Source organism: Ranitomeya variabilis, chromosome 8 (genome assembly GCF_051348905.1).
Source record: "Ranitomeya variabilis isolate aRanVar5 chromosome 8, aRanVar5.hap1, whole genome shotgun sequence".
Classification (NCBI taxonomy): Eukaryota; Metazoa; Chordata; class Amphibia; order Anura; family Dendrobatidae; genus Ranitomeya; species Ranitomeya variabilis.
The window spans coordinates 16,873,805-16,901,604 of record NC_135239.1 but is presented as its reverse complement, the minus strand read 5'-3'; the positions used below and the strand labels follow the sequence as shown (position 1 = coordinate 16,901,604).

General features: G+C 45.4%; 1 protein-coding gene across 1 annotated transcript; it reads left to right on the top strand.

Annotated features, from left to right (window-relative positions):
* IL12RB2 (interleukin 12 receptor subunit beta 2) lies at positions 1–27,674 on the top strand. Its single transcript, XM_077277266.1, has 17 exons — positions 1–280; positions 2,490–2,654; positions 3,147–3,222; positions 5,540–5,812; positions 6,122–6,236; positions 6,544–6,722; positions 7,807–7,943; positions 15,208–15,355; positions 17,196–17,263; positions 18,619–18,832; positions 20,194–20,385; positions 21,412–21,513; positions 21,602–21,757; positions 22,467–22,628; positions 24,504–24,582; positions 25,807–25,906; positions 26,116–27,674. Exons 3-17 carry the CDS (start codon positions 3,150–3,152, stop codon positions 27,010–27,012), a joined length of 2,895 nt encoding a protein of 964 aa, XP_077133381.1. The 5' UTR covers positions 1–280; positions 2,490–2,654; positions 3,147–3,149; the 3' UTR covers positions 27,013–27,674.
* The last annotated feature ends 126 nt before the right edge of the window (positions 27,675–27,800 follow it).

Here is a 27,800-nt window from a genome sequence, read left to right as displayed (position 1 = left end):
AATCAGTAGCATCTCTTTAAAATATGTATTTTCGCCTGTGTCCAGACTTTAGGGACACCCGGAGCGTCTGCTCTGCTGATGGGTGAGGTGGAGACTTGTGTGTCTTGTGGTTTGTAGGCTGAGTATGAAGGATCCTCCGCGCTGCTCACTCCCCAGACGGCACTGCAGCCTCTGAGCGTCGGTTATGTCTCCAGTGTGGATGAGAACGTACGAGGAATATGGCCAGACACGGGGGGTCCGTATGATTAGGACATTGCATCTGTGCGGAGACCACAGGCAGGTAAGGCAAGGGGGGGATCCTGCCCCGCACACATACACAGCACACACAGGTGGGCTCTACAGAAATGTCTGCTGCTAAACCAGATCTCCAAGACTGGATCACACAGATCACAAAACAACTGGTTATAAGGGAACTTACATATTAAATATGTCCCATCGTTTTCACGCAGGTGTTAGATCATTAATATAGACCGATGGCAGGACAGTGTTCACATTGGATGTACATTATATGTGGGATTATCCAATACAGAAATATAGATAGAAGAAGATAGATAATAGATAGGTAATAGATATGGAATAGATAACAGATAGATAGATAATAGATAGATAGATGATTGATAGATAGATAGATAGATAATAGATAGATAATATATAGATAGATGATAGATGATAGATAGATAATAGATATGGGATAGATAATAGATAGATAATAGATATGATATAGATTGAAATATGCGAGAAAGATAAATATATAGACATGAAGATATAAGATTTGCAGAGATAGAAATTATTTCATATTTATCTATCTATCTCAATGTACAGTTCATATACAGTAGATCTTATATCTTTCCATCTATGATAAATAGAATGTCACATAGATCAGGGGTGTACAGACTATTGATGCAGCCTCACAGGGGTCACTATCACCTTCTCCAAAGCAGCAAACAACTTCTGTCACAGACAAAAAAAAGTCCTGTTTTATCATGAGCTATTGGTCTGCAGAGAGCCCATATACTGTGCACTGCGGCCCTTTCATGGCTTTGCCGGAGATTTATAGCTGATCTAAGATTTGGATAGAATATATTGCATTTATCTATCGGTTACATTGTACACAGTTCGATACATTCGAGTTGCATTTTTGTTATGATTTGGTTATTGTGTTGCAGCATAAGTTATAGATTGTGTCGCGTGTAGAAGGTAGATGATCTCTACAGTGAATATGAACAGAAAAGTTTTTTTCAAAAGTGAACAAATGCCATAGATAAGATTAGGATGTAATCCCAGAACATATAGTGCTGGAGGGTGTCCAGTCTGTAGCACTGAATAACTGTTCACAACATTCACAATTATATTCTATGAGTAGGTGAAGAGATAAAACAAGGGAGAATCTCATGGGTGTCAATTACTTTGATATTGATATGCACGTTATCAATGTAAACTGACCACAAACTCCGCGCCAGTTTCTTACATTGTGATGGCCGCCCCCTCCTTATTAAAGCCTTCTGCCCTAATGTTGGGCGCTGCTGTCCAGAACATGTTCACTGACGGTGGGGGAACTAGACCAGCCTCCTCCATTATCCACTGAGCACAGGGAACCATCAAAGGTGCAATGTTCTTAGGATTAGCAAATCCTGAATGTGCCCTTAATGGGGAGAGGGGAGTCAAAAATCTCCAGTACCTCCAGATACGACCAAATTCATGAACCTGTCTTCAATTTAGTTTTTTTGTTTCTGTAGAACTTTATTCTATCAAATCACATGACTAACAAGAAGCCTGATGGCCTCCATAGCGCGCAAGCTTCACCTGACTCTGTGACTAACACGTTTTGTGTGTAAACCACGTAGCCACAAATGGGGAATTTTACAGCAAGTGTCTGTTATGTGCGGAGCCTCAAAGGAATATAAGATGGGACATAATAGATAAAACACATTCAAAGAACAATCCCGTCAATCTCCAAAATCTATGTCTAATCTCATAATCAACAACAAAATCCAAAGGAGCAGTAATAATTATTATATTATTTATTATTATTTATGTATTATTGTATTAATAAATTAATTATATATTAGTATGTATATTAATATTAATATACTTATATTAGTATATATTAATATTTATTAATATGATTATTATTATTTTATTATTATTTTATTAATTATTATTATTATTGCAATGGGAGATCAAACTAATCCTGAAAACACAGAAAAATGTAGTTAAAAAAAATCTAAAAAACGAAAGTATGTATCAGATATATGAGCTAACGATGCCATCACTGAGCTCTTCCAGTGGAGCCACAGGATCAGTATCACACAGATCAGAAGTCATGTACTATTCCGGAAGGTTAGATGAGATACAATGTTTATTTTGTGATTTTGGGATCATTTAATTTGTTACAAATATTTGAAAAAGTTGAGAAACTTTGTAAATATTTTGCTTTGATTTTTCTTTATGTTGTTTTATCTATGGAACATTTTTATATTTACAAATAGCAGGGCATGCTGAGACCCCCAACAATCATCTGTAGTCTGAACTGTCATAGCCCAGCAGCGCCTCTCCAGGAGACATGTGGCATTACACTATGTTCATAGATGTATCAAGTCCTGCAGGTTGGACATGAGAATTTAAGACCCTACAAACTAATTTAGAACTCTTTGGTGAGTTTCTTCATAGATGTATATTGTCAGATATAGTGAATGCAAGTATTTTTTTGCAATTTGCTGCTTATTAAAATTTGCAGCCTGTCCCGAGATACTATCCTTTTTCTAATGTTTACAACTCATTGACTAGGAAACGACCACCGCTCATGTCTGGCTCGAAAGTTCTTAATTAGGAAGCAACAGTGTTTCTGGCCAACTTTAAAACAGCGCTTACAAGCGCAATAGAAAAGAGCTTGTAATCACCGCACAAGTTTTTTTTGTTTAGCAGCGGTGGTTGGTCTCCTAGGCAACGAACTGTTAATATCTCAAGAACGGAGGAAAAGCTAACTAAGCAGGGAATTGCAAAACTGCTTTTATGTACAATACTAATTTATGAAGGAAACAACCCTTTAATAAGTTTCCTGAACTAGACAATCCCTTTAACTGCGGAAGGTTGTTCGCAAGAGTTATTATTTTGTGACAAGGACACAATTACATATTTAGTTTCAGCTTATGGAGAAACTTTGGTTCCCGTGGATGACACTCACTATCACTATCATGTGGAGTCCAAAGATATCACGTGCAGGTCGGTAAATCAATGAAAGATTCGACTTTTTATTTTTTTTTTCTGTATATTGCATTAAACTTGTTGAATATTCAGGATTTGTCATGATTTAGGCGCAGGTTCCTCGTCATTGTTATTCTATGTGCAGAAATAACGGCGCGTCTGCAGAAATAATCACATTCATGGGTAATGGGGAAGTCCCGCTCACATGTAGCGCGGAGAACAACTTTAGTAAAAGTAGAAATGAAACAGAAAAGTTTTTTTCAGGAAATGACTTGTGTGACTCTTGTTTCATGAATTAGATGTCACTGTGAAGAAGAGAAAAAACGGAGAACATTTATCATCACATAAATACACACATTGTCTCCACAGAGAGGAAGAGAACTAGAACTCTAGCGCCACCTAGTGGACGTAGCGATCCTAAAAGCCAATTCTGACCTTTTAACGAGCCTTGCAATATGCCAAATCAGAATCTACGTTTGCAGACACGGTGTTTTGGGCTGTTGCCCCTCTTGAGTGCAAATAATGAGATCTGATTTGGGTAGGTGAGAGGCTAAAGGTACCTTCACATTAAGCGACGCTGCAGCGATAGCGACAACGATGCCGATCGCTGCAGCATCGCTGTTTAGTCGCTGGAGAGCTGTCACACAGACCGCTCTCCAGCGACCAACGATGCCGAGGTCCCCGGGTAACCAGGGTAAACATCGGGTTGCTAAGCGCAGGGCCGCGCTTAGTAACCCGATGTTTACCCTGGTTACCATCGTAAAAGTAAAAAAACCCAAACAGTACATACTCACCTGCGCGTCCCCCGGCGTCCGCTTCCTGCACTGACTGAGTGCCGGCCCTAACAGCAGAGCGGTGACGTCACCGCTGTGCTTTTACTTTCACTTTAGGGCCGGCGCTCAGTCAGAGCAGGAAGCGGACGGCGGGGGACGCGAAGGTGAGTATGTACTGTTTGTTTTTTTTACTTTTACGCTGGTAACCAGGGTAAACATCGGGTTACTAAGCGCGGCCCTGCGCTTAGTAACCCGATATTTACCCTGGTTACCAGCGTAAAACATCGCTGGTATCGTTGCTTTTGGTGTCAAACCTGACAATAAACGCCGGTCTGACGACCAAATAAAGTTCTGAACTTTATTCAACGACCAGCGACATCACAGCAGGATCCAGATCGCTGCTGCGTGTCAAACACAACGATATCGCTAGCGAGGACGCTGCAACGTCACGGATCACTAGCGATATCGTTTAGTGTGAAGGTACCTTAAGACTGGGATCTAAGGAATAAGTTTCTCCTTAAGGAGAGTGACATGCCGGGTATGCCAGGCCAGTATGAGGAGACTTCACTACCTTGCATGATCCTTGGGTATGCCAGACGTGGCATGTCACTCTCCATAAAGAAAAAACTTACCCCTTCATCATATAAAAAGTCATGTATATCAGGAAAGTTCAGAATGGCCTTAAAAAAAAAAAAACATGGAACAAATACATTTATGCTGCAATCATTTTTATATGATCGAAAGTTGAGCAAAATTCTACCTTCATGTGCGATATTTGACACATTGGTCTTTTCTAAGTGTATCAATTAATATGCAGGAAAAAAGGTCACAATTTGCGCAAAAAGCTTTGCATTGACTTGTGACAATTGACTCAGGCTCTTGTCTGACATTGGGAAGTGTATTTGCGCTTATTTCATTTGCAGAATTAGATAAATACTTAGTGGCGGAGTAGTGATCACACTGAAGATTTGGTGCAAATTTTTAAGGTTTTGATAAATGTCGGTCAACGTATTTTTCTTTTCTTTTTTTTCTTAACATTAAATATTATTTTTGAACGCTTCCTCATATTAGAGACATATGCCTCCTGTATTGTGTGTATAGAGAGTGCAGCAGTTGTGGCGCTTTATGGCATTTTCAACAAATGGGAGCCAATTCAGAGCGAAATGTCAACGTTTATCACAGTCCTCCAGAAGTTTCCAGTCCCAGAGAGGAGCTGTATACAGAGTCCTACCTGTGGGTATAGCATATCTTGCCTCATCTAGGCCTCTATCACTACAACAGAGCTACCATTAAATTGCTAACCCTCTAATGACAATGACATAACTCTGCTAATCCAGACCCAGTCTATACAGCAAAGCTGAGAATTAATCTGCAAAACCAGCCTGAGCCTACAGTCAAGCGCTACTTTTCTCTCTTTTTATCTCTCTGCCAGTCACTAGGAAGAGAATAAAACATGACTGCAGTCTGTAGCTATGGAGACATATAAGTCTGCAGAGGTGCTGTATACACAAAACATTAAGATGATATTAAAGGAAGTTCACAACGGTGTCCTTCATCCACAGAATCCTGCCCAGCGGCTGTAATGAAGGCCAGCCCGAGCGCGGTGATAGCCCACGGTCATCCTATGAACCTCACGTGCACGCTGACTGGTAACGGCAGACCCTGCAACCTGGGATCTAAGGGGGAAATGAAAATTGAAAGACAGAAAACAATAGTGCCGGGGAGAGTTACGGAGAATTCTGTCATTGTACAAGACCTCCGACCTCCTCCTGGTGCCACGGTTTACGAGTGCTGGAAATGTAAAATGCTCTGTGTGATAACCGTATTTGCTGGATGTAAGTATCAGAAAATGGACTCTGGGCACTATAATAACTTGGATTTTCCTGACAGTCTATAGACAATTGGTTTTCTAAACTAGACAACCCCTTTAATAATGTATAATATCACAGTGCATCTATAAGGACTCCATGGAGCCACATACAGTCTGTGTGCCGCCATATGGCGCTCTCTGCGGCATCCGATGGAGCAAAACCATGAGCCCCCCCTCCCCCAATCAAACCAATTACTACCAAGGAAACTATCTGGGGTTTATGTTTTCTGCCCTCATTTCATTCTTCTTGAACATGAGTTATTTTGTCTTTCAGATCCCCCAGATAAACCGAGTTCTGTCACTTGTGAACAGGAGGGAGAATTAGGAAACATTTCCTGTTCCTGGGAATCTGGAAGAGAAACACTCATTGGAACAACCTGGATTTTGCAGTTGAGTATTTGTCAGGTCTCCAATATTCTGCACTGATTATTTTTAGACTGAAGTAGAGCTCCAGCCCCCTGCTGTGCCGTAAAATGGAACATATCATTGTTTGCAGCCACCACTTGAGGGAGCTAATGAGTGAGAAAGCTTTGTGTATACAGCCAGCTCCTTAGCTCCCTCTAGTGGTGACTGGGGGAAATCAACATTTTATGCCTTAAAGAAATTGTCCAATTATTATTACTATTATTATTATTAGTATTATTATTATTATATAATGAAGATAAGTGACTAAACTATTACAGTTGTGTCTTCCAGGCTATTGAAGAAAACAGATATTGTGATGGTTTCCAGCTTTTACAGCTCACAAACAAATCAGTCTGCGGTGCTGCCAGTCTCCATCTCTGTCGGTGATGAATTCACAGCTCTGGTGCGAGCATCAAACGACTTGGGAGAAAACGTCTCGATGCCTCACACGTTCTCTTACATTGATGCAGGTGAGCGTCTGAATGACAGCGAGAACGGGCAGAGCCATGGGGTGTCCAGATGCTGAGTACAGGGAGCTTTTATTTCACATGGCGCTCTGAAGCATTAAATAAAGGGTTGTCCAAGAAGTGTACAACTTCTATTTTTGTAGCTTTTGGTTTGGAAACTGCTTTTTTCTTAAAATTCCCCGAGTTTTAGTTGCCGCAGAGATCCTCCTCGATCAGGGCTACTCTGCAGCAAACGCATCAGGAAGTGTTACATTTCCCTCCAGCGCCACCACTGGAAAAATTAAGTATTACATGATGCACATTGACATCAGTGGCCTCTGTGTGTCTCATGTACAGACGCGTTGGATCCTCCGGCCGCCCCTTTATAGCTTCTGTCTGCTGACACATCATGGCATTATAGGGCAAACATCTTCTACAATGCCGCAGCCTCGGCACCTATGAAAGCGGACGCTGTGCACATTCTGTAATAATAGGAGATCTCTCGACATCTGGAGGGTTTGTGGTCGGGGACAGGAAAAGTGAAGGTAATTGTGAGTAGCGGAGTATGGCTTCCTGCGTTCTCACTGACCGTCACCAGTTACTTTAAAAAATAAGTAAATGTTTAACCCTTTATCGGAGGGGTCCGGGTCCTGAGACCTCCACCGATCGCTCAGAAGATCGCGAGAAGTGCTGAGCTGCGGAGACAGGAGGGCGCCCTGAGCACTTCTCCGAGATCTTTAGGCTGGAAATAGTGCATTACATGGAGTCTCCGGGGGTCTCAAGCATCCCAGGTTCTTTATGGCAATACTTGTAATACAAGTGTCCATTTTTTGCTCTTTTTTCATTCCCACTGCTCCAGGAATACTCCGGTGATGGGTCTGATCTCTGCCCCTCTTATAACACCGCTGTTTTATTATACACATGAAGCTTCAGGGTCACAATACAAAATCTGCAGCGGACCCCGACAATCTGTGCCTCTGTGGCTGAGGGTCTGTGGAGCCTCGTCAGGCACCAGGAGCTCCATCTGCTGCCTCTGCACCCCCTTTAGTTTCGCATCCCTTTAACTACGAGTCAGTAAACTGTAACACATGTTCCTTCCATGTCGCAGTGAGGCCGTGTCCGCCGAGTGGGGTGACTGTGACCTGTGACACGTCCCACAGCTGTACGGTGACCATACACACCCAGCAGGAGGTCCGACACTTCTGGCTACGGTATCGCATCACCAACGAGAGCGCTTGGAAGCAGGTAATGCTCAGTGTTTGCCCCCCAGGTATATGGTATATGGACATATAGTGCATACATTGCCGCATGGTGTCTAATTATAAGAGACAAATAATAGTGCCATATACAGTAACTCTCCCATGAAGTTGCATCAATGACGATGCTATGTGGTGCCGCCATACAGTGCAGAACCATTATATGGCACAGCGCCATTATACAGTGCAAACATACTACTGACATACAGTGATCAAACATAGCAATCAGTGCCATGCCCTGTCTATATAATGCTGCTACACGGGCGCAGGCTTTTGGCACCAGGCGATCTGTAGGGGTCACATGTTGGTTAGTGGTGTCCTATGGGCCCTGCCTGCTGATCGCAGAGGGGTCTGAACGCTGAGACCGATCGCTAGAACGTGCTTTATTCATTGTCTATGGGACTTCTGGAGATCGCCGAGCTCCGCACCCTGCTCTACTAGTGCAATCCTGAACCCTGTTCTTGTGATCAGTGGGGTCCCAAAAGTCCAACCCCAATCAATCCTGACCCACCACACTGAGATCATAGCCCTATAGGAACTGCTAGCTGACCAGTGTGCCCTTCCCCATAAAGATGGCAAATGATTGCCCCTTATAAGAGCAAAAACGAATTGCCTCAATAAACCGTGGCGCCCCTGATGTTTGTGCAGCACCCTGTCCCCAATAAACAGTAGTGCTCACAGAAATACAATTCAGTTATAGAAATCCACCACTAGAGGGAGCGCTGGAGTCAGTGGGAGCAATGTGGAGATGCAGCAGACGCCCTCTAGTGGTGGGGGAGCAATGTGGAGATGCAGCAGACGCCCTCTAGCGGCGGGGGAGCAATGTGGAGATGCAGCAGACGCCCTCTAGCGGCGGGGGAGCAATGTGGAGATGCAGCAGACGCCCTCTAGCGGCGGGGGAGCAATGTGGAGATGCAGCAGACGCCCTCTAGTGGCGGGGGAGCAATGTGGAGATGCAGCAGACGCCCTCTAGTGGCGGGGGAGCAATGTGGAGATGCAGCAGACGCCCTCTAGTGGCGGGGGAGCAATGTGGAGATGCAGCAGACGCCCTGTAGTGGTGGGGGAGCAATGTGGAGATGCAGCAGACGCCTTCTAGTGGCGGGGGAGCAATGTGGAGATGCAGCAGACGCCCTCTAGTGGCGGGGGAGCAATGTGGAGATGCAGCAGACGCCCTCTAGTGACGGGGGAGCAATGTGCAGATGCAGCAGACGCCCTCTAGTGGTGGGGGAGCAATGTGCAGATGCAGCAGACGCCCTGTAGTGGTGGGGGAGCAATGTGCAGATGCAGCAGACGCCCTCTAGTGGTGGGGGAGCAATGTGCAGATGCAGCAGACGCCCTGTAGTGGCGGGGGAGCAATGTGGAGATGCAGCAGACGCCCTCTAGTGGTGGGGGAGCAATGTGCAGATGCAGCAGACGCCCTGTAGTGGTGGGGGAGCAATGTGCAGATGCAGCAGGCTTCCTTGTTGTGAATTTGGATTCTGGGCTCCCCCGGTGGCCGCTTGTGGAATTGGACTTGTCATCCTCTTTCCTGTTTCACCTGGTTCCATCAGTAGTGGGTGTCGCTATTTAAGCTCATTTCTCTGGTGGTTTCTTGCCGGTCAACAATGTTATCTGATGCCTCTCAGTGCTTGTTCCTGCTTCTAGACAACTACTAGATAAGTTGGACTTTTGTCCATGTTTTGTTTTGCCTATTTGTTCCAGTTCACAGCTGAAGTTTTGTTACTGTGTCTGGAAAGCTCTCGTTGATCAGGGATTGCTACTCTGGCGTTATGAGTTAATGCCAGAGTTTGAGGTAATCTCTGGATGGTGTTTTGTTAGTGTTTTTCTGCTGACCATGAAGGTATACTATCTGTCTTCTGCTATCTAGTAAGCGGACCTCAAATTTGCTAAGACTATTTTCCTGCTGCGTTTGTTGTTTCATCTGAACTCACCGTCATTATATGTGGGGGGCTACTGTCTTCTTTGGAATATTTCTCTAGAGGTGAGCCAGGTCTTATATTTCCCTCTGCTAGCTATTTAGGTCTTAGGCCAGAGCTGGGCATCTAGCGATAAATAGGAAATGCTACCTGGCTATTTCTAGTTGCGCGGCAGGCTTAGTTCATGGTCAGTATAGTTCCATCTTCCGAGAGCTTGTCCCTCTATAGGCTTGCTATGATCTCTGCCTGCAGAGATCATGACAGTTTGACCGGCCAATAAAGTGTTAAAGACCCAGGTTGAGAAAGGAGAGTTATAAGAAGTCTGCTGGAATTTTTTTTTTTTTTTTTTCCTCCAGTCTGCCTTGCTGCAGTCTTTTTTCTCTCTCTCCTCCTAATCTCTGTATGGCTCTGTGTGCACCTGACAATAATGGATCTCCAGAGTGTAACTGCGGGTTTGAATAATCTCATCACGAAAGTACAAAATTTACAAGATTTTGTGGTACATGCTCCGGTATCTGAGCCGAGAATTCCTTTGCCGGAGTTCTTCACAGGGAATAGAGCTAGCTTCCAGAATTTCCGAAATAATTGTAAGCTTTATTTGTCCCTGAAGTCTCGTTCAGCTGGAGACCCTGCTCAGCAGGTTAGGATTGTGATTTCCTTGCTCAGGGGTGACCCTCAAGATTGGGCCTTCTCATTGCCAGCAGGGGATCCTGCGTTACGCGATGTGGATGCGTTTTTTCTGGCCTTGGGCTTGCTTTATGAGGAACCTCATTTGGAACTTCAGGCAGAAAAAACTTTGATGGCACTATCTCAGGGGCAAGACGAAGCTGAAGTTTTCTGCCAAAAATTCCGTAAATGGTCTGTGCTTACTCAGTGGAATGAGTGCGCCTTGGCGGCAACTTTCAGAGAAGGTCTCTCTGATGCCGTTAAGGATGTTATGGTGGGGTTCCCTGTGCCTGCAGGTCTGAATGAGTCCATGACAATGGCTATTCAGATTGATAGGCGTCTGCGGGAGCGCAAACCGGTGCACCATCTGGCGGTGTCTATGGAAAAGACGCCAGAAAGTATGCAGTGTGATAGAATTCTGTCCAAGAGCGAGCGACAGAATTTTAGACGGATGAATGGATTGTGTTTCTATTGTGGGGATTCTACTCATGTTATATCAGCATGCTCTAGGCGTACAAAGAAGCTTGATAAGTCTGTTTCCATTGGCACCATTCAGTCTAAGTTTATTTTGTCTGTAACCCTGATTTGCTCTTTGTCATCCATTGCCACGGACGCCTATGTTGACTCTGGCGCCGCTCTGAGTCTTATGGATTGGTCCTTTGCCAATCGTTGTGGTTTTGATTTAGAGCCTTTGGAGACTCTTATTCCTCTGAAGGGGATTGACTCCACCCCATTGGCTAATAATAAACCACAATACTGGACACAAGTAACCATGCGTATCAATCCGGATCACCAGGAGATTATTCGTTTCCTGGTGCTGTATAATTTACATGACGATTTGGTACTGGGATTGCCATGGTTGCAGTCTCACAACCCAGTCTTGGACTGGAGAGCAATGTCTGTGTTGAGCTGGGGATGTAAGGGTATTCATGGGGACTTACCTTTGGTTTCTATTTCGTCGTCCATTCCCTCTGAAGTCCCTGAGTTCCTCTCTGATTATCAAGACGTCTTTGACGAACCCAAGCTTGGGTCGTTACCTCCGCACCGTGAGTGCGATTGTGCCATAGATTTGATACCGGGTTGTAAATATCCAAAGGGTCGTTTGTTTAATCTGTCTGTGCCGGAACATGCTGCTATGCGGGAATATATAAAGGAGTCTTTGGAAAAGGGACATATTCGTCCATCTTCTTCTCCCTTGGGAGCTGGGTTTTTCTTTGTCTCAAAAAAAGACGGCTCTTTGAGACCATGTATTGATTATCGGCTTTTGAATAAGATCACTGTTAAGTATCAATACCCATTGCCATTGCTTACTGATTTGTTTGCTCGTATAGAGGGTGCTAAGTGGTTCTCTAAAATTGATCTTCGTGGGGCGTATAATTTGGTGCGGATCAGGCAGGGGGATGAGTGGAAGACCGCATTTAATACGCCCGAGGGCCACTTTGAGTATTTGGTCATGCCTTTTGGTCTTTCTAATGCCCCTTCAGTTTTCCAGTCTTTTATGCATGATATTTTCCGCGATTTTCTGGATAAATTTATGATAATATATCTGGATGATATTCTGATTTTTTCTGATGACTGGGACTCTCATGTCCAGCAGGTCAGGAGAGTTTTTCAGGTTCTGCGGTCTAATTCTTTATGTGTGAAGGGGTCTAAGTGCGTTTTTGGGGTCCAGAAAATTTCCTTTTTGGGGTATATTTTTTCTCCCTCTTCCATTGAGATGGATCCCGTCAAGGTGCAAGCTATTTGTGACTGGACCCAGCCCTCCTCTCTTAAGGGTCTTCAGAGATTTTTGGGCTTTGCCAACTTTTACCGCCGATTTATTGCTGGTTTTTCGGATGTCGTTAAACCACTGACTGATTTGACCAGACAAGGCGCTGATGTGGCTAATTGGTCCCCTCATGCTGTAGAGGCCTTTCAGGAGCTTAAGCACCGTTTTGCCTCTGCCCCTGTGTTGCGTCAGCCTGATGTGAATCTGCCTTTTCAGGTTGAGGTTGACGCTTCGGAGATCGGAGCTGGGGCAGTGTTGTCGCAGAAAGGTTCCGACTGCTCCGTCATTAGGCCTTGTGCCTTCTTTTCTCGCAAATTTTCGCCCGCAGAGCGGAATTATGATGTTGGGAATCGGGAGCTTTTGGCCATGAAGTGGGCGTTTGAGGAGTGGCGCCATTGGCTCGAGGGGGCTAGGCATCAGGTGGTGGTATTGACTGACCACAAAAATTTGATTTATCTTGAGACTGCCAGACGCCTGAATCCTAGACAGGCGCGCTGGTCTTTATTTTTTTCTCGCTTTAATTTTGTGGTGTCATACCTACCGGGTTCTAAGAATGTTAAGGCAGATGCCCTTTCTAGGAGTTTTGACCCGGACTCTCCTGGTAATTCTGAACCCACAGGTATCCTTAGGGAGGGAGTAATTTTGTCGGCCGTTTCTCCTGATCTGCGGCGGTCCTTGCAGGAGTTTCAGGCGGATAGACCGGATCGTTGTCCGCCTGATAGACTGTTTGTTCCGGATGATTGGACCAGCAGAGTCATCTCTGAGGTACATTCTTCTGCATTGGCAGGTCATCCCGGAATTTTTGGTACCAGGGATTTGGTGGCAAGATCCTTCTGGTGGCCTTCCCTGTCACGAGATGTGCGAGTCTTTGTGCAGTCATGTGACGTTTGTGCTCGGGCCAAGTCTTGTAGTTCTCGGGCTAGCGGACTGCTGTTGCCCTTGCCTATTCCTAAGAGGCCTTGGACACACATCTCGATGGATTTTATTTCAGATCTGCCTGTTTCCCAGAAGATGTCTGTCATCTGGGTGGTCTGTGACCGTTTCTCTAAAATGGTCCATTTGGTTCCTCTGCCCAAGTTGCCTTCTTCTTCTGAGTTGGTTCCTCTGTTTTTTCAGAATGTTGTCCGATTGCACGGTATTCCTGAGAATATTGTTTCTGACAGAGGTACCCAATTTGTGTCTAGATTTTGGCGGGCATTCTGTGCTAGGATGGGCATAGATTTGTCTTTTTCATCTGCTTTTCACCCTCAGACTAATGGCCAGACCGAGCGGACTAATCAGACCCTGGAGACATATCTGAGGTGTTTTGTCTCTGCTGACCAGGATGATTGGGTTGCTTTTTTGCCATTGGCAGAGTTCGCCCTCAATAATCGGGCCAGCTCTTCCACCTTGGTGTCCCCGTTTTTCTGTAATTCGGGGTTTCACCCTCGATTTTCCTCCGGTCAGGTGGAATCCTCGGATTGTCCTGGAGTGGATGCGGTGGTGGAGAGATTGCATCACATCTGGGAGCAGGTTATGGACAATTTGAAGTTGTCCCAGGAGAAGACTCAGCGTTTTGCCAACCGTCATCGTCGTGTTGGTTCTCGGCTTTGTGTTGGAGATTTAGTGTGGTTGTCTTCTCGTTTTGTCCCTATGAGGGTCTCTTCTCCTAAGTTTAAACCTCGGTTCATCGGCCCTTATAGAATATTGGAGATTCTTAATCCTGTTTCTTTCCGTTTGGACCTCCCTGCGTCCTTTTCCATTCATAACGTTTTTCATCGGTCGTTATTGCGCAGGTATGAGGTACCTGTTGTACCTTCAGTTGAGCCTCCTGCTCCGGTGTTGGTTGAGGGTGAGTTGGAGTACGTTGTGGAGAAAATTTTGGACTCTCGTGTTTCCAGACGGAGACTCCAGTATCTGGTCAACTGGAAGGGTTACGGCCAGGAGGATAATTCTTGGGTCAATGCATCTGATGTTCATGCTTCTGATCTTGTTCGTGCCTTCCATAGGGCTCATCCTGGTCGCCCTGGTGGATCTGGTGAGGGTTCGGTGCCCCCTCCTTGAGGGGGGGGTACTGTTGTGAATTTGGATTCTGGGCTCCCCCGGTGGCCGCTTGTGGAATTGGACTTGTCATCCTCTTTCCTGTTTCACCTGGTTCCATCAGTAGTGGGTGTCGCTATTTAAGCTCATTTCTCTGGTGGTTTCTTGCCGGTCAACAATGTTATCTGATGCCTCTCAGTGCTTGTTCCTGCTTCTAGACAACTACTAGATAAGTTGGACTTTTGTCCATGTTTTGTTTTGCCTATTTGTTCCAGTTCACAGCTGAAGTTTTGTTACTGTGTCTGGAAAGCTCTCGTTGATCAGGGATTGCTACTCTGGCGTTATGAGTTAATGCCAGAGTTTGAGGTAATCTCTGGATGGTGTTTTGTTAGTATACCTTCATGGTCAGCAGAAAAACACTATCTGTCTTCTGCTATCTAGTAAGCGGACCTCAAATTTGCTAAGACTATTTTCCTGCTGCGTTTGTTGTTTCATCTGAACTCACCGTCATTATATGTGGGGGGCTACTGTCTTCTTTGGAATATTTCTCTAGAGGTGAGCCAGGTCTTATATTTCCCTCTGCTAGCTATTTAGGTCTTAGGCCAGAGCTGGGCATCTAGCGATAAATAGGAAATGCTACCTGGCTATTTCTAGTTGCGCGGCAGGCTTAGTTCATGGTCAGTATAGTTCCATCTTCCGAGAGCTTGTCCCTCTATAGGCTTGCTATGATCTCTGCCTGCAGAGATCATGACACTTCCTCTAGTGGCGGCTGCTTCCAACCTTGTGCAGGAAAGAAACTCCAATAATGTCCTCATTTCAGATGACTATAGAGTGTGAGTCCACATCTGTAATTGTGACCGATGTTCTGCGCTTCTCGGCTGCAGGTGGAAATCCTGAACAACAGATCCCAGACTCTGCACGATTTACGTCCGCTGTCACAGTATGAGTTCCAGGCAGCTTGTAAATATGTGATCGACAGAGGAAAGTGGAGCAACTGGGGAAGCGTAATCACCCACCAGACCCCAGAGGACGGTAAGAATGGAGGCCAAATTGTATCAAAACTGGGTAGAAACTACAGCAGGGCTAAAATATGAGGTGGGAATGTGTCATCAGAAAAATGGCCAATAATTGAAATTATTTTTATGTTAAAGATAATTTTTTTATGTTAACTGTCTAGTAAAGAGAGGAGGAGGTGAGCTGTGACATCACCTATTGTGAATGGTGGATCCTGTGTTATCTACTGTATATAGAGGTGTTATCAGTCATTGTATAGGAGGAGAAGGAGATGAGCTGTGACATCACCTATTGTGAATGGTGGATCCTGTGTTATCTACTGTATATAGAGGTGTTATCAGTCATTGTACAGGAGGCGGATGTGAGCTGTGACATCACCTATTGTGAATGGTGGATCCTGTGTTATCTACTGTATATAGAGGTGATATCAGTCATTGTACAGGAGGAGGAGGTGAGCTGTGACATCACCTATTGTGAATGGTGCATCCTGTGTTATCTACTGTATATAGAGGTGTTATCAGTCATTGTACAGGAGGAGGAGGTGAGCTGTGATATCACCTATTGTGAATGATGGATCCTGTGTTATCTACTGTATATAGAGGTGATATCAGTCATTGTACAGGAGGAGGTGAGCTGTGACATCATCTATTATGAATGGTGGATCCTGTGTTATCAGCTGTATATAGAGCTGTTATCAGTCATTGTACAGGAGGAGGAGGTGAGCTGTGATATCACCTATTGTGAATAGTGGATCCTGTGTTATCTACTGTATATAGAGGTGTTATCAGTCATTGTACAGGAGGAGGAGGGTGAGCTGTGACATCACCTATTGTGAATGGTGGATCCTGTATTATCAGCTGTATACAGAGGTGCTATCAGTCACTGTACAGGAGGAGGAGGAGGTGAGCTGTGACCTCCCTTCACCCACAAAAATTGGAGAGGAGCTGTGCACTTCTGTTCCTAATGTGGCTATTTAATGGGTTGTCAAGTTTGTGGACAGCCCCTACTTAAGTGCCAGCATAAATATGGAAACTTGGCCTTCCATTGCAGCGATTTTGTCACTGGGTCTCCCAGCACTTGTGTAACATTGTTGTGTCATGTGAGCACTGCAGCCAATCTGTAGCCACTGACTGGTTGCAGCCTGTATTGTTTTCAGAGTTACACTAGCCTAGGGTATCCGCTGTGTGAGCCGAGTGTCAGCGCTCCCATCCTTTCACATCAGAGAATCAGAGCACAGGTGTGGAGGAGACAGAGAAATTAATTTCTCCGTCTCCTTCATTCCCTGTGTCCAAGGAAATCGCCCTGCACTTTGGTGACATCTGAGTGCAGTGCGATGTTTCACACGAACACATGAATTTATATGGGTGTGTGAGATCCGAATTTCGCATGCAATCGCAGCGTGCAGCAAATTTTTTTTCCTGTCTTATCGCAATCCGATCAGAGAAGGAAAAAAAATGCAATTGAGAACAGAAGCGTAGGATTAAATTGGTACGACTGCATTCCGATTTTTAATCAGATTGTATTTTCCTGATTTAATCGCCAGTGTGAGCCAGCCCTATGTTCACGTTGATGAATTACTGATGAGCTGCAGACGATCAGTGACTGCAGGCGGTCAGTATACATGGGTTTTATTTTCTGTGGGGCACTGAATTGATTAAACAGGAGTCGTCACTTGTACCAGTATTACAAATAATGTTTGGTAGGGGAGTGAAACAAATTGCATTAGGGAGCAGGAGCTTCAATGACAGGTCTGCTGGGACTTGTAGTGTGACCGGAAATGGATAGATGTCGGCCGGAGACTGATGCAATCTCTGTACAAGTGTCTATAGTCTGATTTGTTTCCTTCGTTTTTTTTTAGCTCCACATGGAAAACTTACAGCGTGGTACAAATTAGAGAGGAGCAACAAAGTCACCATTTTCTGGAAGGTAAAGCTGCCCAACGTGGGACCCCGCGCCCGACCCCGGACATTGCTGCCTATCCGCTATAGGAAAGGAATAACTGATACTTTGTTATTTCCGGGGGCTTCCCTTCTTTACTGTTCTTTGGGTTAGTGTTGCCTCTCGTCCTCGCAGACCCTGCACTGGGCAGAAGCCGTTTTCCCCGCGACGCTCCTTTAATAACAGTGTTCCAAAGACAAATCGCAGGTTGTCACATCCATTAACGTAATGATGCCTTTAAAACGAGTAACAGGTTCCCTTTATGTGATGACGCCTACATGAGGACCCTCATCGTTCTCTTTGTAATTATTCAGGGGGTCCAGTATCGGGAGTAATAATTACACTGTATCACCAATAACAATAAAGGGTTATTCCCAGAGTAGTGAGTTCTCCCCTATTTATGGGATAGTTGATAATTTACTGGTCACCGGTGGTCTGACCGCTGGGACCCCCAATGATCCTAATATCGGGGATCTGAGAGTGCAGACTGGAGCGGAGTTGCGTATGCTCCACTTTGGGACTGTTGGAAACAACCAATGAATGCAGCCGAGCCTGAGCATGCTCACTGCTGCTCCATGAAGGCCGGCCTCCGCGGAGCCCAATCCTCAGCCTCCCAGTGATCAGTAAGTCACGGCCTCTTCTGTGGGTTCGGGAGAACTCACTATTTGGGAATAACGTCCTCTAAGCCATCTGCTTATTACTGTGCAGGTCTGCTTTCCCCTCTGGCCCGGACCCCACAAGTCCTCTGGTTGTGTCTTACCCTACATGCACCAGACGCTAGTAGCAGATCACTTACAGGAGATCCTGGGATCTGACAGTCTCTGTGATGTCGTCACTTCTGGTCCAGCAATCACCGGTGATCTGCCTGCTGAGGCCGCTGATTGGCTGCAGGGCCAGATCAGGATGTAATCGCTCCCGATCCGTGGAGACTGTCGGAGCGTCAGTGATGGGGTGAGAAGCGGAGTCCAGGGGTGGATAGGAGGTTTTACTCTTTCTTCCTCCATGCCGGCGTCCACCTTTAAAACTTGCCGGAGAACCCCTTTAAGTCCTGCATGTTATTCTGTACGGCCTCAATGGATCAGACTTGATCGAGATCTGGGAATCTGTAGACACGTCATTGATCTGTTGAGGGTGACCCGGCCCAGAAATAGTGAATAAATGAGATTTTCTTCTGCTTCCTGTGATTGGGAGACGTGGGATATGGACGGCCGTCAGATTTGGTCGCGGATGTCAGATCCAGCCTGTGTGAACAGGGCTTATTTGATTTCAACCCCTCGGTGAATATGGGATATACTAGATCCTATAAAATCAATCTCCCTTTTTCTTTTTTTTTCTTCTTGCAGTACATGAATTTATCGGAGTTCAGGGGTCAGATACGATTTTACCAAGTGACCGTTCAGGACAACGAGCGTCCTGGGGTTTATGTGCAGAACTGCACAGACACTCGGCTAAGCAGGAACATTGACACGGACGGCTGCGTGATGACGGTGTCGGCTCACAACTCCATGGGCAGCTCCTCTCCTGCGTACATCAGGGTCACGACTCGCAGCCTCGGGGGTAAGTCTGATATAGGAAAGTACCTGCCGATCCTTCTGGGGAGCGAGCTGGGTAGGTACATTACTCCCATTGACTTCAGCGAGGGCTGCATATACTGTGTATGCAGTGAGCTCCCCCTAGTGGTGGCTGCAGGAAGGTAACATTTCATAAGTAACAATCTTTGGATTTGCACTGCTTGTCCTGGTCATAAGGGGGCGCTGTTAAGGTGGCAGTCTACCAACAATGTTCAAGCTGTATGCGTTATTTGGCATAATGCCTTTAAGGGGTTATCCAGGGATAGGAAAAACATGTCTGCTTTCATCCAAAAACAGCATCGCACTCATCCGTAGATTGTGTGTAGTATTACAGCTCATTTAATTTATGGAGTTGGGCTGCAATACCAAACACAACCTCTAGACAGTTGTGGCGCTATTTATTTTTTATTTTTTAAAGAAAGCAGCTGTGTCTTTCTAACCCTGTAAGGCTACGTTCACATTTGTGTTGTGCGCCGCAGCGTCGGGCGCTGCAGCGTCGCCGCATGCGTCATGCGCCCCTATATTTAACATGGGGGCGCATGGACATGTGTAGTGTTGCGTTTTGTGACGCATGCGTCTTTTTGGGCGCACGCGTCAGGGCACAGAGGACGCTGCAAGTTGCATTTTTTTGCGTCCAAAATCATGCAAAAAAAGGACGCATGCGTCACAAAACAATGCGTTTTGCATGTGTTTTGCATGCGTTGTGCGTTGCGTCGCCGACGCAACACACAACAACGCAAATGTGAACGTAGCCTAAGATTTAAGGAGATTTTCCAGGATTAAAAGAAAGTGTGTATTTTTTCATTTTCACAGAACAGCGCCAATTTTATCCCCAGGTTGCATCTGGTATTACAGTTCATCCCCAGGCACTTATAGATTTTGCTTTTTGCAATGCAATGATTGCTGTTTAAAAAAAAAAATAATAAAAAAAAAATAATTAACGTGACCCTGAAAACACCCTTTGAAATATGAAGACACCGGTTATATCAGAGCAGACCTCTATGTAAAAGGAGTTGTCAGCTTTTCATCCATATTTGTCACAAGTGCACCTTTAAATTAAGCAAATGTAAAAACCTATATTTTCCCGCTCTCAGTGATGAGTTGTAATTTGTAGGTGAACTTGGCAGTAAGTGTTTAATGTTTATGCAGCGCCCCCACAGGTGGAATGGGGCATTACACTGTCCATTCACATCAATGTATGGTCTGTGTAATGCAGGAGAAGCAACGTGTCCATCATCCTGAAGAGATCGGGATCCCTTGACACTTAAAAAAAATTGTTTTTCTAAAGTAGACACAAATTAAACACTTTTTGGTGATTTTTCAATTATTTCTTATTTAATTTCTAAGGGTTCGCAGGCCCCACCAATGTCATCTCCATAACCAGCAGCCCAGAAAACATCACCCTCCGCTGGGAGCTGCCATATAAAACCGAATCGGCTGACGATCAAGTAGTAACATGGAAAGATCCTACAGAAATGGATCAAAGCCGTACAAACTGGATCATGGTCCCCAAAGAGAACAGATCGGTAACGATATCAGGTAACCACTAGGAGGCGCCACTGATCTGACAATATTTGTTTTTTGCAAATCTCTCTTCCATGAATGTAATTTTCAAAAATCTGAAACACTAAAATTTCAGCATTTTTTAATATTCTAGGTTTTATGCGTTAGTCGATATTGTGCTGTTTTTGCACAGATCTTTTTATCTCCGGTATTTTACATTATATGGCCTTAGGCCATGTTCACACTTTGCGGTTTTTACCGCGGATCCGCGGCGAGTTTGATGCTGCGGGTCCGCAGCAGTTTCCATTGCGTTTACATTAACATGTAAACCCTATGGAAACCGCAAACCGCAGTGCACATGCTGCGGGAAAAAACGCGCAGAATCGCAGCGGTTTACAACCCGCAGCATGTCACTTCTTTGTGCAGAATCGCAGCGATTCTGCACCCATAGGAATGCATTGATCTGCTTACTTCCCGCATGTGGCTGTGCCCACGTTGCGGGAAGTAAGCGGATAATGTGCGGGTGGTACCCGGGGTGGAGGAGAGGAAACTCTCCTTCAGGCCCTGGGAAGCATAGTGTAAAAAAAAATAAAAAAAAAAATAATGTTATACTCACCTCTCAGTGGTGCACGCGGCCGTCCCGTCTCAGTTGCTGTGCGAGCAGGACCTGCGGTGACGTCGCGGTCACATGACCGTGACGTCACGAAGGTCCTTCTCGGCACAGCATCTTTGGAACCAGAGCGCCGCGTGCAGCGCCGAGGAGATCCGGACATCAGAGGGTGAGTATAACCAATTTTTATTATTTTTATCATTACTATTGATGCTGCATATTGAGGAAAAAAAAGGGGTAACCAGCGGCAAATGAGGCATCAATAGTATAGGAGTAATCCCGCAGCGGAAATCGCAAAACAAACCGCGATAAATCTGCAGGGATAACCGCAGCAGTTTTGCCCTGCAGATTTATCAATTCCGCTGCTGGTGAACCCACAGAGGGAGGCCGCAAAGTGTGCACATGGCCTTAAAGTTCGGCGTCTTACTCCTGTCCTGCTCTTTTCTGTGCAGGTCACCTCAGGCCCCATATCTGTTATCAGTTCTCCGTCTACCTGCTGCGGGGAGGAAGAGCCGGACCCCCTGGCGTCACGCGGGGGTCTACCCAGCAGACAGGTATGGATAGGTCTGGATGGCTGCTGTGTCGCCCTCATACCTGAGCATTAATCCCTACCTTCTATACATCATTCTGGTATCTCCACAGCGCCCCTGAGTGGTCCGGACTTTAAATATAAAATGCACAAGAACAATTCTGTCCTGGTCACGTGGCAGGAGACCCCCGCTGTGGAGCAGATGGGGTGCATCACCCACTACAGCATCTACCTTAGGGCTGCAACACAGGGGACTCGCATTATTAACAGTGAGTGACCTAGAAAACAACATTGTAGAGGCCGGGAATAATGTATGTATGTATGTATGTATGTATATATATATACATGTGTATATATATATGTGTATATATCTGCCCTCTCCTAGTGTATCATCACCCATCCCCTGCAGATTGTGAGCCCTCGCGGGCAGGGTCCTCCCTCCTTATGTACCCGTGTGCCTTGTTTTTTTTTTTTTGCTCATGTCTAATGTATTTGTCTATATTTGCCCCGTATTTCACATGTAAAGCGCCATGGAATAAATGGCGCTATAAAAATTAATAATATTAATTATATATATATATATATATATATATATATATATATATATATATATATATATATATATTAATGTTGAACGGTCGGGTCGTACCCGCACATCTCCTCTGCAACAAGATTGCAGTTTTATGGCCAGACTGAATGACTGACTGTGAATATGGCAGAACAGTGGGGGGAGGCTCCTGCTGCAGTTACCTACAGTAAGGAGACAGTATCAGTTTCCATAATTTTTGGCATTTTCTTAATTAAGGCAAAATCAAAAGAGATGATATTGAGGAGGGATCGCTATAGAGTTCTTTACTCCATATTTTAAGCAGAGACACAGAGTATCGGGACTCTGCAGCCGGGTCATTGACTGCCTATAATGCATTGATCAATATTCTTCGCATGGACCTCATTTTTTTTTTTTTATTATTATTTCAGTACCTTCCCACCAGTCCAGTCTTTACCAGTACAAGATAGAGAACCTGGAGAATAATGTCCATTACTCTTTGGAGATGACGAGCTCGAATGGTGCTGGAGAGAGTCCTCCGAGTCCACTGATATCGGCCTACGTCCAGCCCGATGATAAGGACACGGATACAGGTTTCCACTTATATCAAATGTTGCATTTCTACACCCCAATAATGGTGACGTTCTGTGAGGGTCACTCACTTTAGAGAAGCTGCAAGGCAGAGGATAGACATTAGTCATCTGTCATCCTAATAGCTCAATAAGCTGAGTTTGTGTATGGGGGAGAGGGGAATGTCAGCCATCACCGATGTATGGGGGCAGCCGGGAGAGGGGAATGTCGGCTATCACCGATGTATGGGGGAGCCGGGAGAGGGGAATGTCGGCTATCACCGATGTATGGGGGCAGCCGGGAGAGGGGAATGTCGGCTATCACCGATGTATGGGGGAGCCGGGAGAGGGGAATGTCGGCTATCACCGATGTATGGGGGCAGCCGGGAGAGGGGAACGGCGGCTATCACCGATGTATGGGGGAGTCGGGAGAGGGGAACGGCGGCCATCACCGATGTATAGGGGCAGCCGGGAGAGGGGAACGGCGGCTATCACCGATGTTTGGGGGAGCTGGGAGAGGGGAACGGCGGCTATCACCGATGTTTGGGGGAGCTGGGAGAGGGGAATGACGGCTATCACGATGTATGGGGGCAGCCGGGAGAGGGGAATGTCGGCTATCACCAATGTATGGGGGGAGCCGGGAGAGAGGAATGGCGGCCATCACCGATGTATGGGGGGAGTCGGGAGAGGGGAATGTCGGCTATCACCGATGTATGGGGGAGCCGGGAGAGGGGAATGTCGGCTATCACCGATGTATGAGGGCAGTCGGGAGAGGGGAACGGCGGCTATCACCGATGTATGGGGGAGTCGGGAGAGGGGAACGGCGGCCATCACCGATGTATGGGGGAGTCGGGAGAGGGGAACGGCGGCCATCACCGATGTATGGGGGAGTCGGGAGAGGGGAATGTCAGCCATCACCGATGTATGGGGGAGCCGGGAGAGGGGAATGTCGGCTATCACCGATGTATGGGGGCAGCCGGGAGAGGGGAACGGCGGCTATCACCGATGTATGGGGGAGTCGGGAGAGGGGAACGGCGGCCATCACCGATGTATGGGGGCAGCCGGGAGAGGGGAACGGCGGCTATCACCGATGTTTGGGGGAGCTGGGAGAGGGGAACGGCGGCTATCACCGATGTTTGGGGGAGCTGGGAGAGGGGAATGACGGCTATCACGATGTATGGGGGCAGCCGGGAGAGGGGAATGTCGGCTATCACCAATGTATGGGGGGAGCCGGGAGAGAGGAATGGCGGCCATCACCGATGTATGGGGGCAGCCGGGAGAGGGGAATGTCGGCTATCACCAATGTATGGGGCAGCCGGGAGAGGGGAATGGCGGCTATCACCGATGTATGGGGGAGTCGGGAGAGGGGAACGGCGGCTATCACCGATGTATGGGGGGGCAGTTGGGAGAGGGCACAGTCGCTGCTATCACCTATGTGTGGGGTTATCCTGGAGAATGGGCTGTCAGCTGTCATCTATGTATGGAGGGAGCAGGGACCATCTGCTATCTCGTATGTATGGGAACCCTTATATCACATAGCGATGGCCATCTACATTCACAAAATTAGGAGGGCGGAAAGGCTCTATATAGAATGTACCTGCAATCTCCAGTGCATCCATAAGGAATAAGACTATTTCTGGACAATATATGACTTCTGCTGTTTTCCCCTCTGTATACCCTAATCACTACATCTGCAGTGTTTACTTCTGCTCTCCATAAACTTCTATAGGCAGCAGGTATAATTTGGTTCCTTCACTGAAGAGACATTTGAGAGTAAATAACCAGTTCAGAGAGAAAAGTGACTGATAAGACTGAAAAGATCTTTTTTTTTTTTTTCTAATAAGATACACGAGATTAAAGAATGTGACGTCATCCAATAATCTCACATTTTCGTTTCAGAGGACACAATGGTGGTCGTGTTTGTGGTCATCCTCCTTGTCATCGGTTTCCTGATTAGCATTTTAATTGAAAAACAGAGGTAATATGAATTCCATTACTCTCCTTTATTTGATAGGGGACTTGTCCCATGACTGCCATTTTTTATGACCGGTCACTGGTGTACTATAGACCTGCGTCAGATGTTGCTAATTTGCAGCAGATTAAGCACTTAGTTTTTTAATTAAAAAACAAACAAAAAAAAAAACTAACCAGATTTTCCCACTTTATATTTATAGACAAATTAATTGTTTAAGGGTCAGAAAACTGTTCATTTTTTGCAACTTATTTTTCTCTCCTTCGTAAAATAACCATAACTTTTTATGTTTCTGCCGTATGAGGACGTGTTTTTTGCAGGAAGAGGTGTAGTTTTTAATGCCAACATTCATTTTCCATGTAATGTGTTGATAAACAGGAGGGAAAAAAAAATTCCAACTGGGATGAAATGGTTAAAAATAAACGGGATTATCCCGGTCAGTGCTTTTACGGAGATACCAAGACCTGCAAACATTCTTTTTATATATACGGTCAGAGCTGAAAGCGTTGGCACCTCTGACACGGTTCCAGAAAATGAAGTATTCCTCCCAGAAAAATATTGTAAATTACACGTGCTATGTTCTACACATGTGTAACAAAACATGTAAGTGCAATAATTTTCGGGGGGAAGTCTTCATTTTCTGGAACAATTTCAAAGGTGCCAAAACTACGTAACGAACAACGGTAACACAAAGCAAAAATATTTTGTACAAAATTAAACTTTAAAAACAAACAAAAAACATTTATATGTTTCTGTTGCTGGAGCCATGAGGGCTTTTTTTTTCCCCATGATGAGCTGACATTTTTATTGATACCAATTTGAGGTACATATGACATCACTTTTTTTTTTTTTTTTAAGGAACCTGCAAAGCTATCGTTCGTTACATCGGACTTTTACTTATATGGCGATAAATTATTTTTTCACCGTTATTTAATGCTGAGAAAATTTGCCCTTTTTTATAGATTTTTACACTATTTTCACATGATTTTTAGTACCCTTAAGGATCTAGAACCTGCAGTTATTTTTTTATTTATTATACTTTATGGATCAATACTTCTTGCAGCCTGTGGCTGAGCTTCATGAGAATATTAAGATGGCAGCGACCGGGACCTTCAGCCATGATGACCCATCCCTGGGGTCTGATGTGTGTTATTAGCATCAGCGTGCTTTTCATGTCAATGCAGCGGTGTCACTTCCATTAATATATTGATTTATACGTTTTCATCCCAGGCTGCAATTCTTCTTATCAAGACTCATCCCTCACTGGTGCAGGAAGCCGATCCCTGACCCAGCCAACTGCGAGTGGGCCAAGGAGTACATCTCCAACCAGGTACAGTGAAATAGCCAGATGACTTCTATGGAATAGTGCTGTGGGCAGAGGAGCAGAGCTTGGCCATCACCAAGATAGAGGATTCCCTTTCACTGTATAACTTCAGAGCTGCATTCATGGTTCTGCTGGCTGTTATATATACAGCTGGACTTTCAGCCTGTCCTAGCATAAGAGCTGTACCCAAGATAATATGCTGAATTTCTTAACAGGAGAAAAGTGGGATTCTTCCGAACGCTGCAGCAAGTATCTCAGATAATGAAATAGAGACATTAGAAATCGAAGAGATTGACAGTGAAGACGAGACCTCGCCGGCTGTATTCAGTTATAAAATAGGCCTTATAATCAACAGGGTCGCTCAAGAGGACAGCAAAGTACCTTCTCACTGCTCCTGCAGGGATGTGTTAGCAGATCAGAGCATGAAACCTTCGCAAGGTCGTTTCTACAAATCCTTACACCCTGCACATCCACTATCAGATTACCTGGTCCATCAGGATCTAAAATCATCGAACTACCTGGGGCACCATGAGATGAGACCCTCAGATTACCTTGGGCACTATGAGATGAGAACCTCAGACTACCTGGGGCACCACGAGATGAGAACCTCAGACTACCTGGGGCACCACGAGATGAGAACCTCAGACTACCTGGTGCACCACGAGATGAGAACCTCAGACTACCTGGTGCACCACGAGATGAGAACCTCAGACTGCCTGGGGCACCACGAGATGAGAACCTCAGACTGCCTGGGGCACCACGAGATGAGAACCTCAGACTGCCTGGGGCACCACGAGATGAGAACCTCAGACTACCTGGGGCACCACGAGATGAGAACCTCAGACTACCTGGGGCGCAGCGAAATTGAAACATCCAGCTACTTGGATGACCAGAATATTCGGGCATTAGAAATGTTGCCACATTGTGAAATTAAGCAATCTCCCTCCCTGCTGCACAGCAAGGTGGACTATCTGGCACCTAATCAGTTCACCATCATGGAGGATCCCAGCAAAGACCATAAAGATCAGTTCCATCACCAACTACTGTTGCCAGCTGAAGAAAAGACCAACAACACTATTAGTCTGGACAGTGTACTAATCAACTGCCTCTAGGGGGAACTGTGAAAAATTGGATTTTGAAGACCAACAATATCATCACTTTATTAAGGTCATCTTGTATCGAGACTTCAAGAGAGCGCTTCCAATACCTAAATGCTTCACAAATCAAACAAACCTTGCAAATTCAGAGGCATCCATAGGTCCGTGCCCTCATCATAGACTATTGGTCTGAGATACAGAAAACACTATTAATATAGATAGGGTCAGCGCCTGTCTATTGTCTCCTATGTCCATGGGGTGCTGTAAAATGACACTGCTAGTGACGTGCTACTGCTGCAAAACCAAGATGTCAGCCCCCAGTTCCTTCTTTAAACACATATAACACACGAAATCTGTTTCACATGCATTTAAAACTTGGTTATAGCAGCATGTTATGCTACATTACAGTGATTTATTAATAATCTACAATCGCGGTACCATACCTTTAACTAAATCTCAATACTAGCCCTTGCCTTTAAGCCTGTAATACTGGAAGAAGTGCACTCTATTATCAATGTGGCTGGTTCACGACAGATAATGTGCAAGATTAAAAGATTTCATTCCGCAAACAATCGGGTGCATTTTACAACTCCGTTTAGCAACGTTTCATTTTCTTGCCTTTTCACAAGTGTCTAGTGAGTAGTAAAAACAAAACACCGAACCCTCTTACACCTCTATGCTCTTTAAACCAGACTTATGGTTCATTTTATTTGGTTAACTCTTCCTCCCCAACCAGTGTAAAGATTATGCGTCTGATTACGGCACGCTCCATTTCGATGAATGCATCTATTGCAGAAATCTGT

Bases quoted from the DNA above. Each gene is read 5' to 3' on its own strand.
- IL12RB2 (XM_077277266.1), top strand. From the start codon at position 3,150: ATGGAGAAACTTTGGTTCCCGTGGATGACACTCACTATCACTATCATG. The intron at 15,356-17,195 runs GTAAGAATGGAG...GTTTTTTTTTAG, and splicing joins CCACCAGACCCCAGAGGACG to CTCCACATGGAAAACTTACA. The intron at 21,758-22,466 runs GTGAGTGACCTA...TTATTATTTCAG, and splicing joins GGGGACTCGCATTATTAACA to TACCTTCCCACCAGTCCAGT.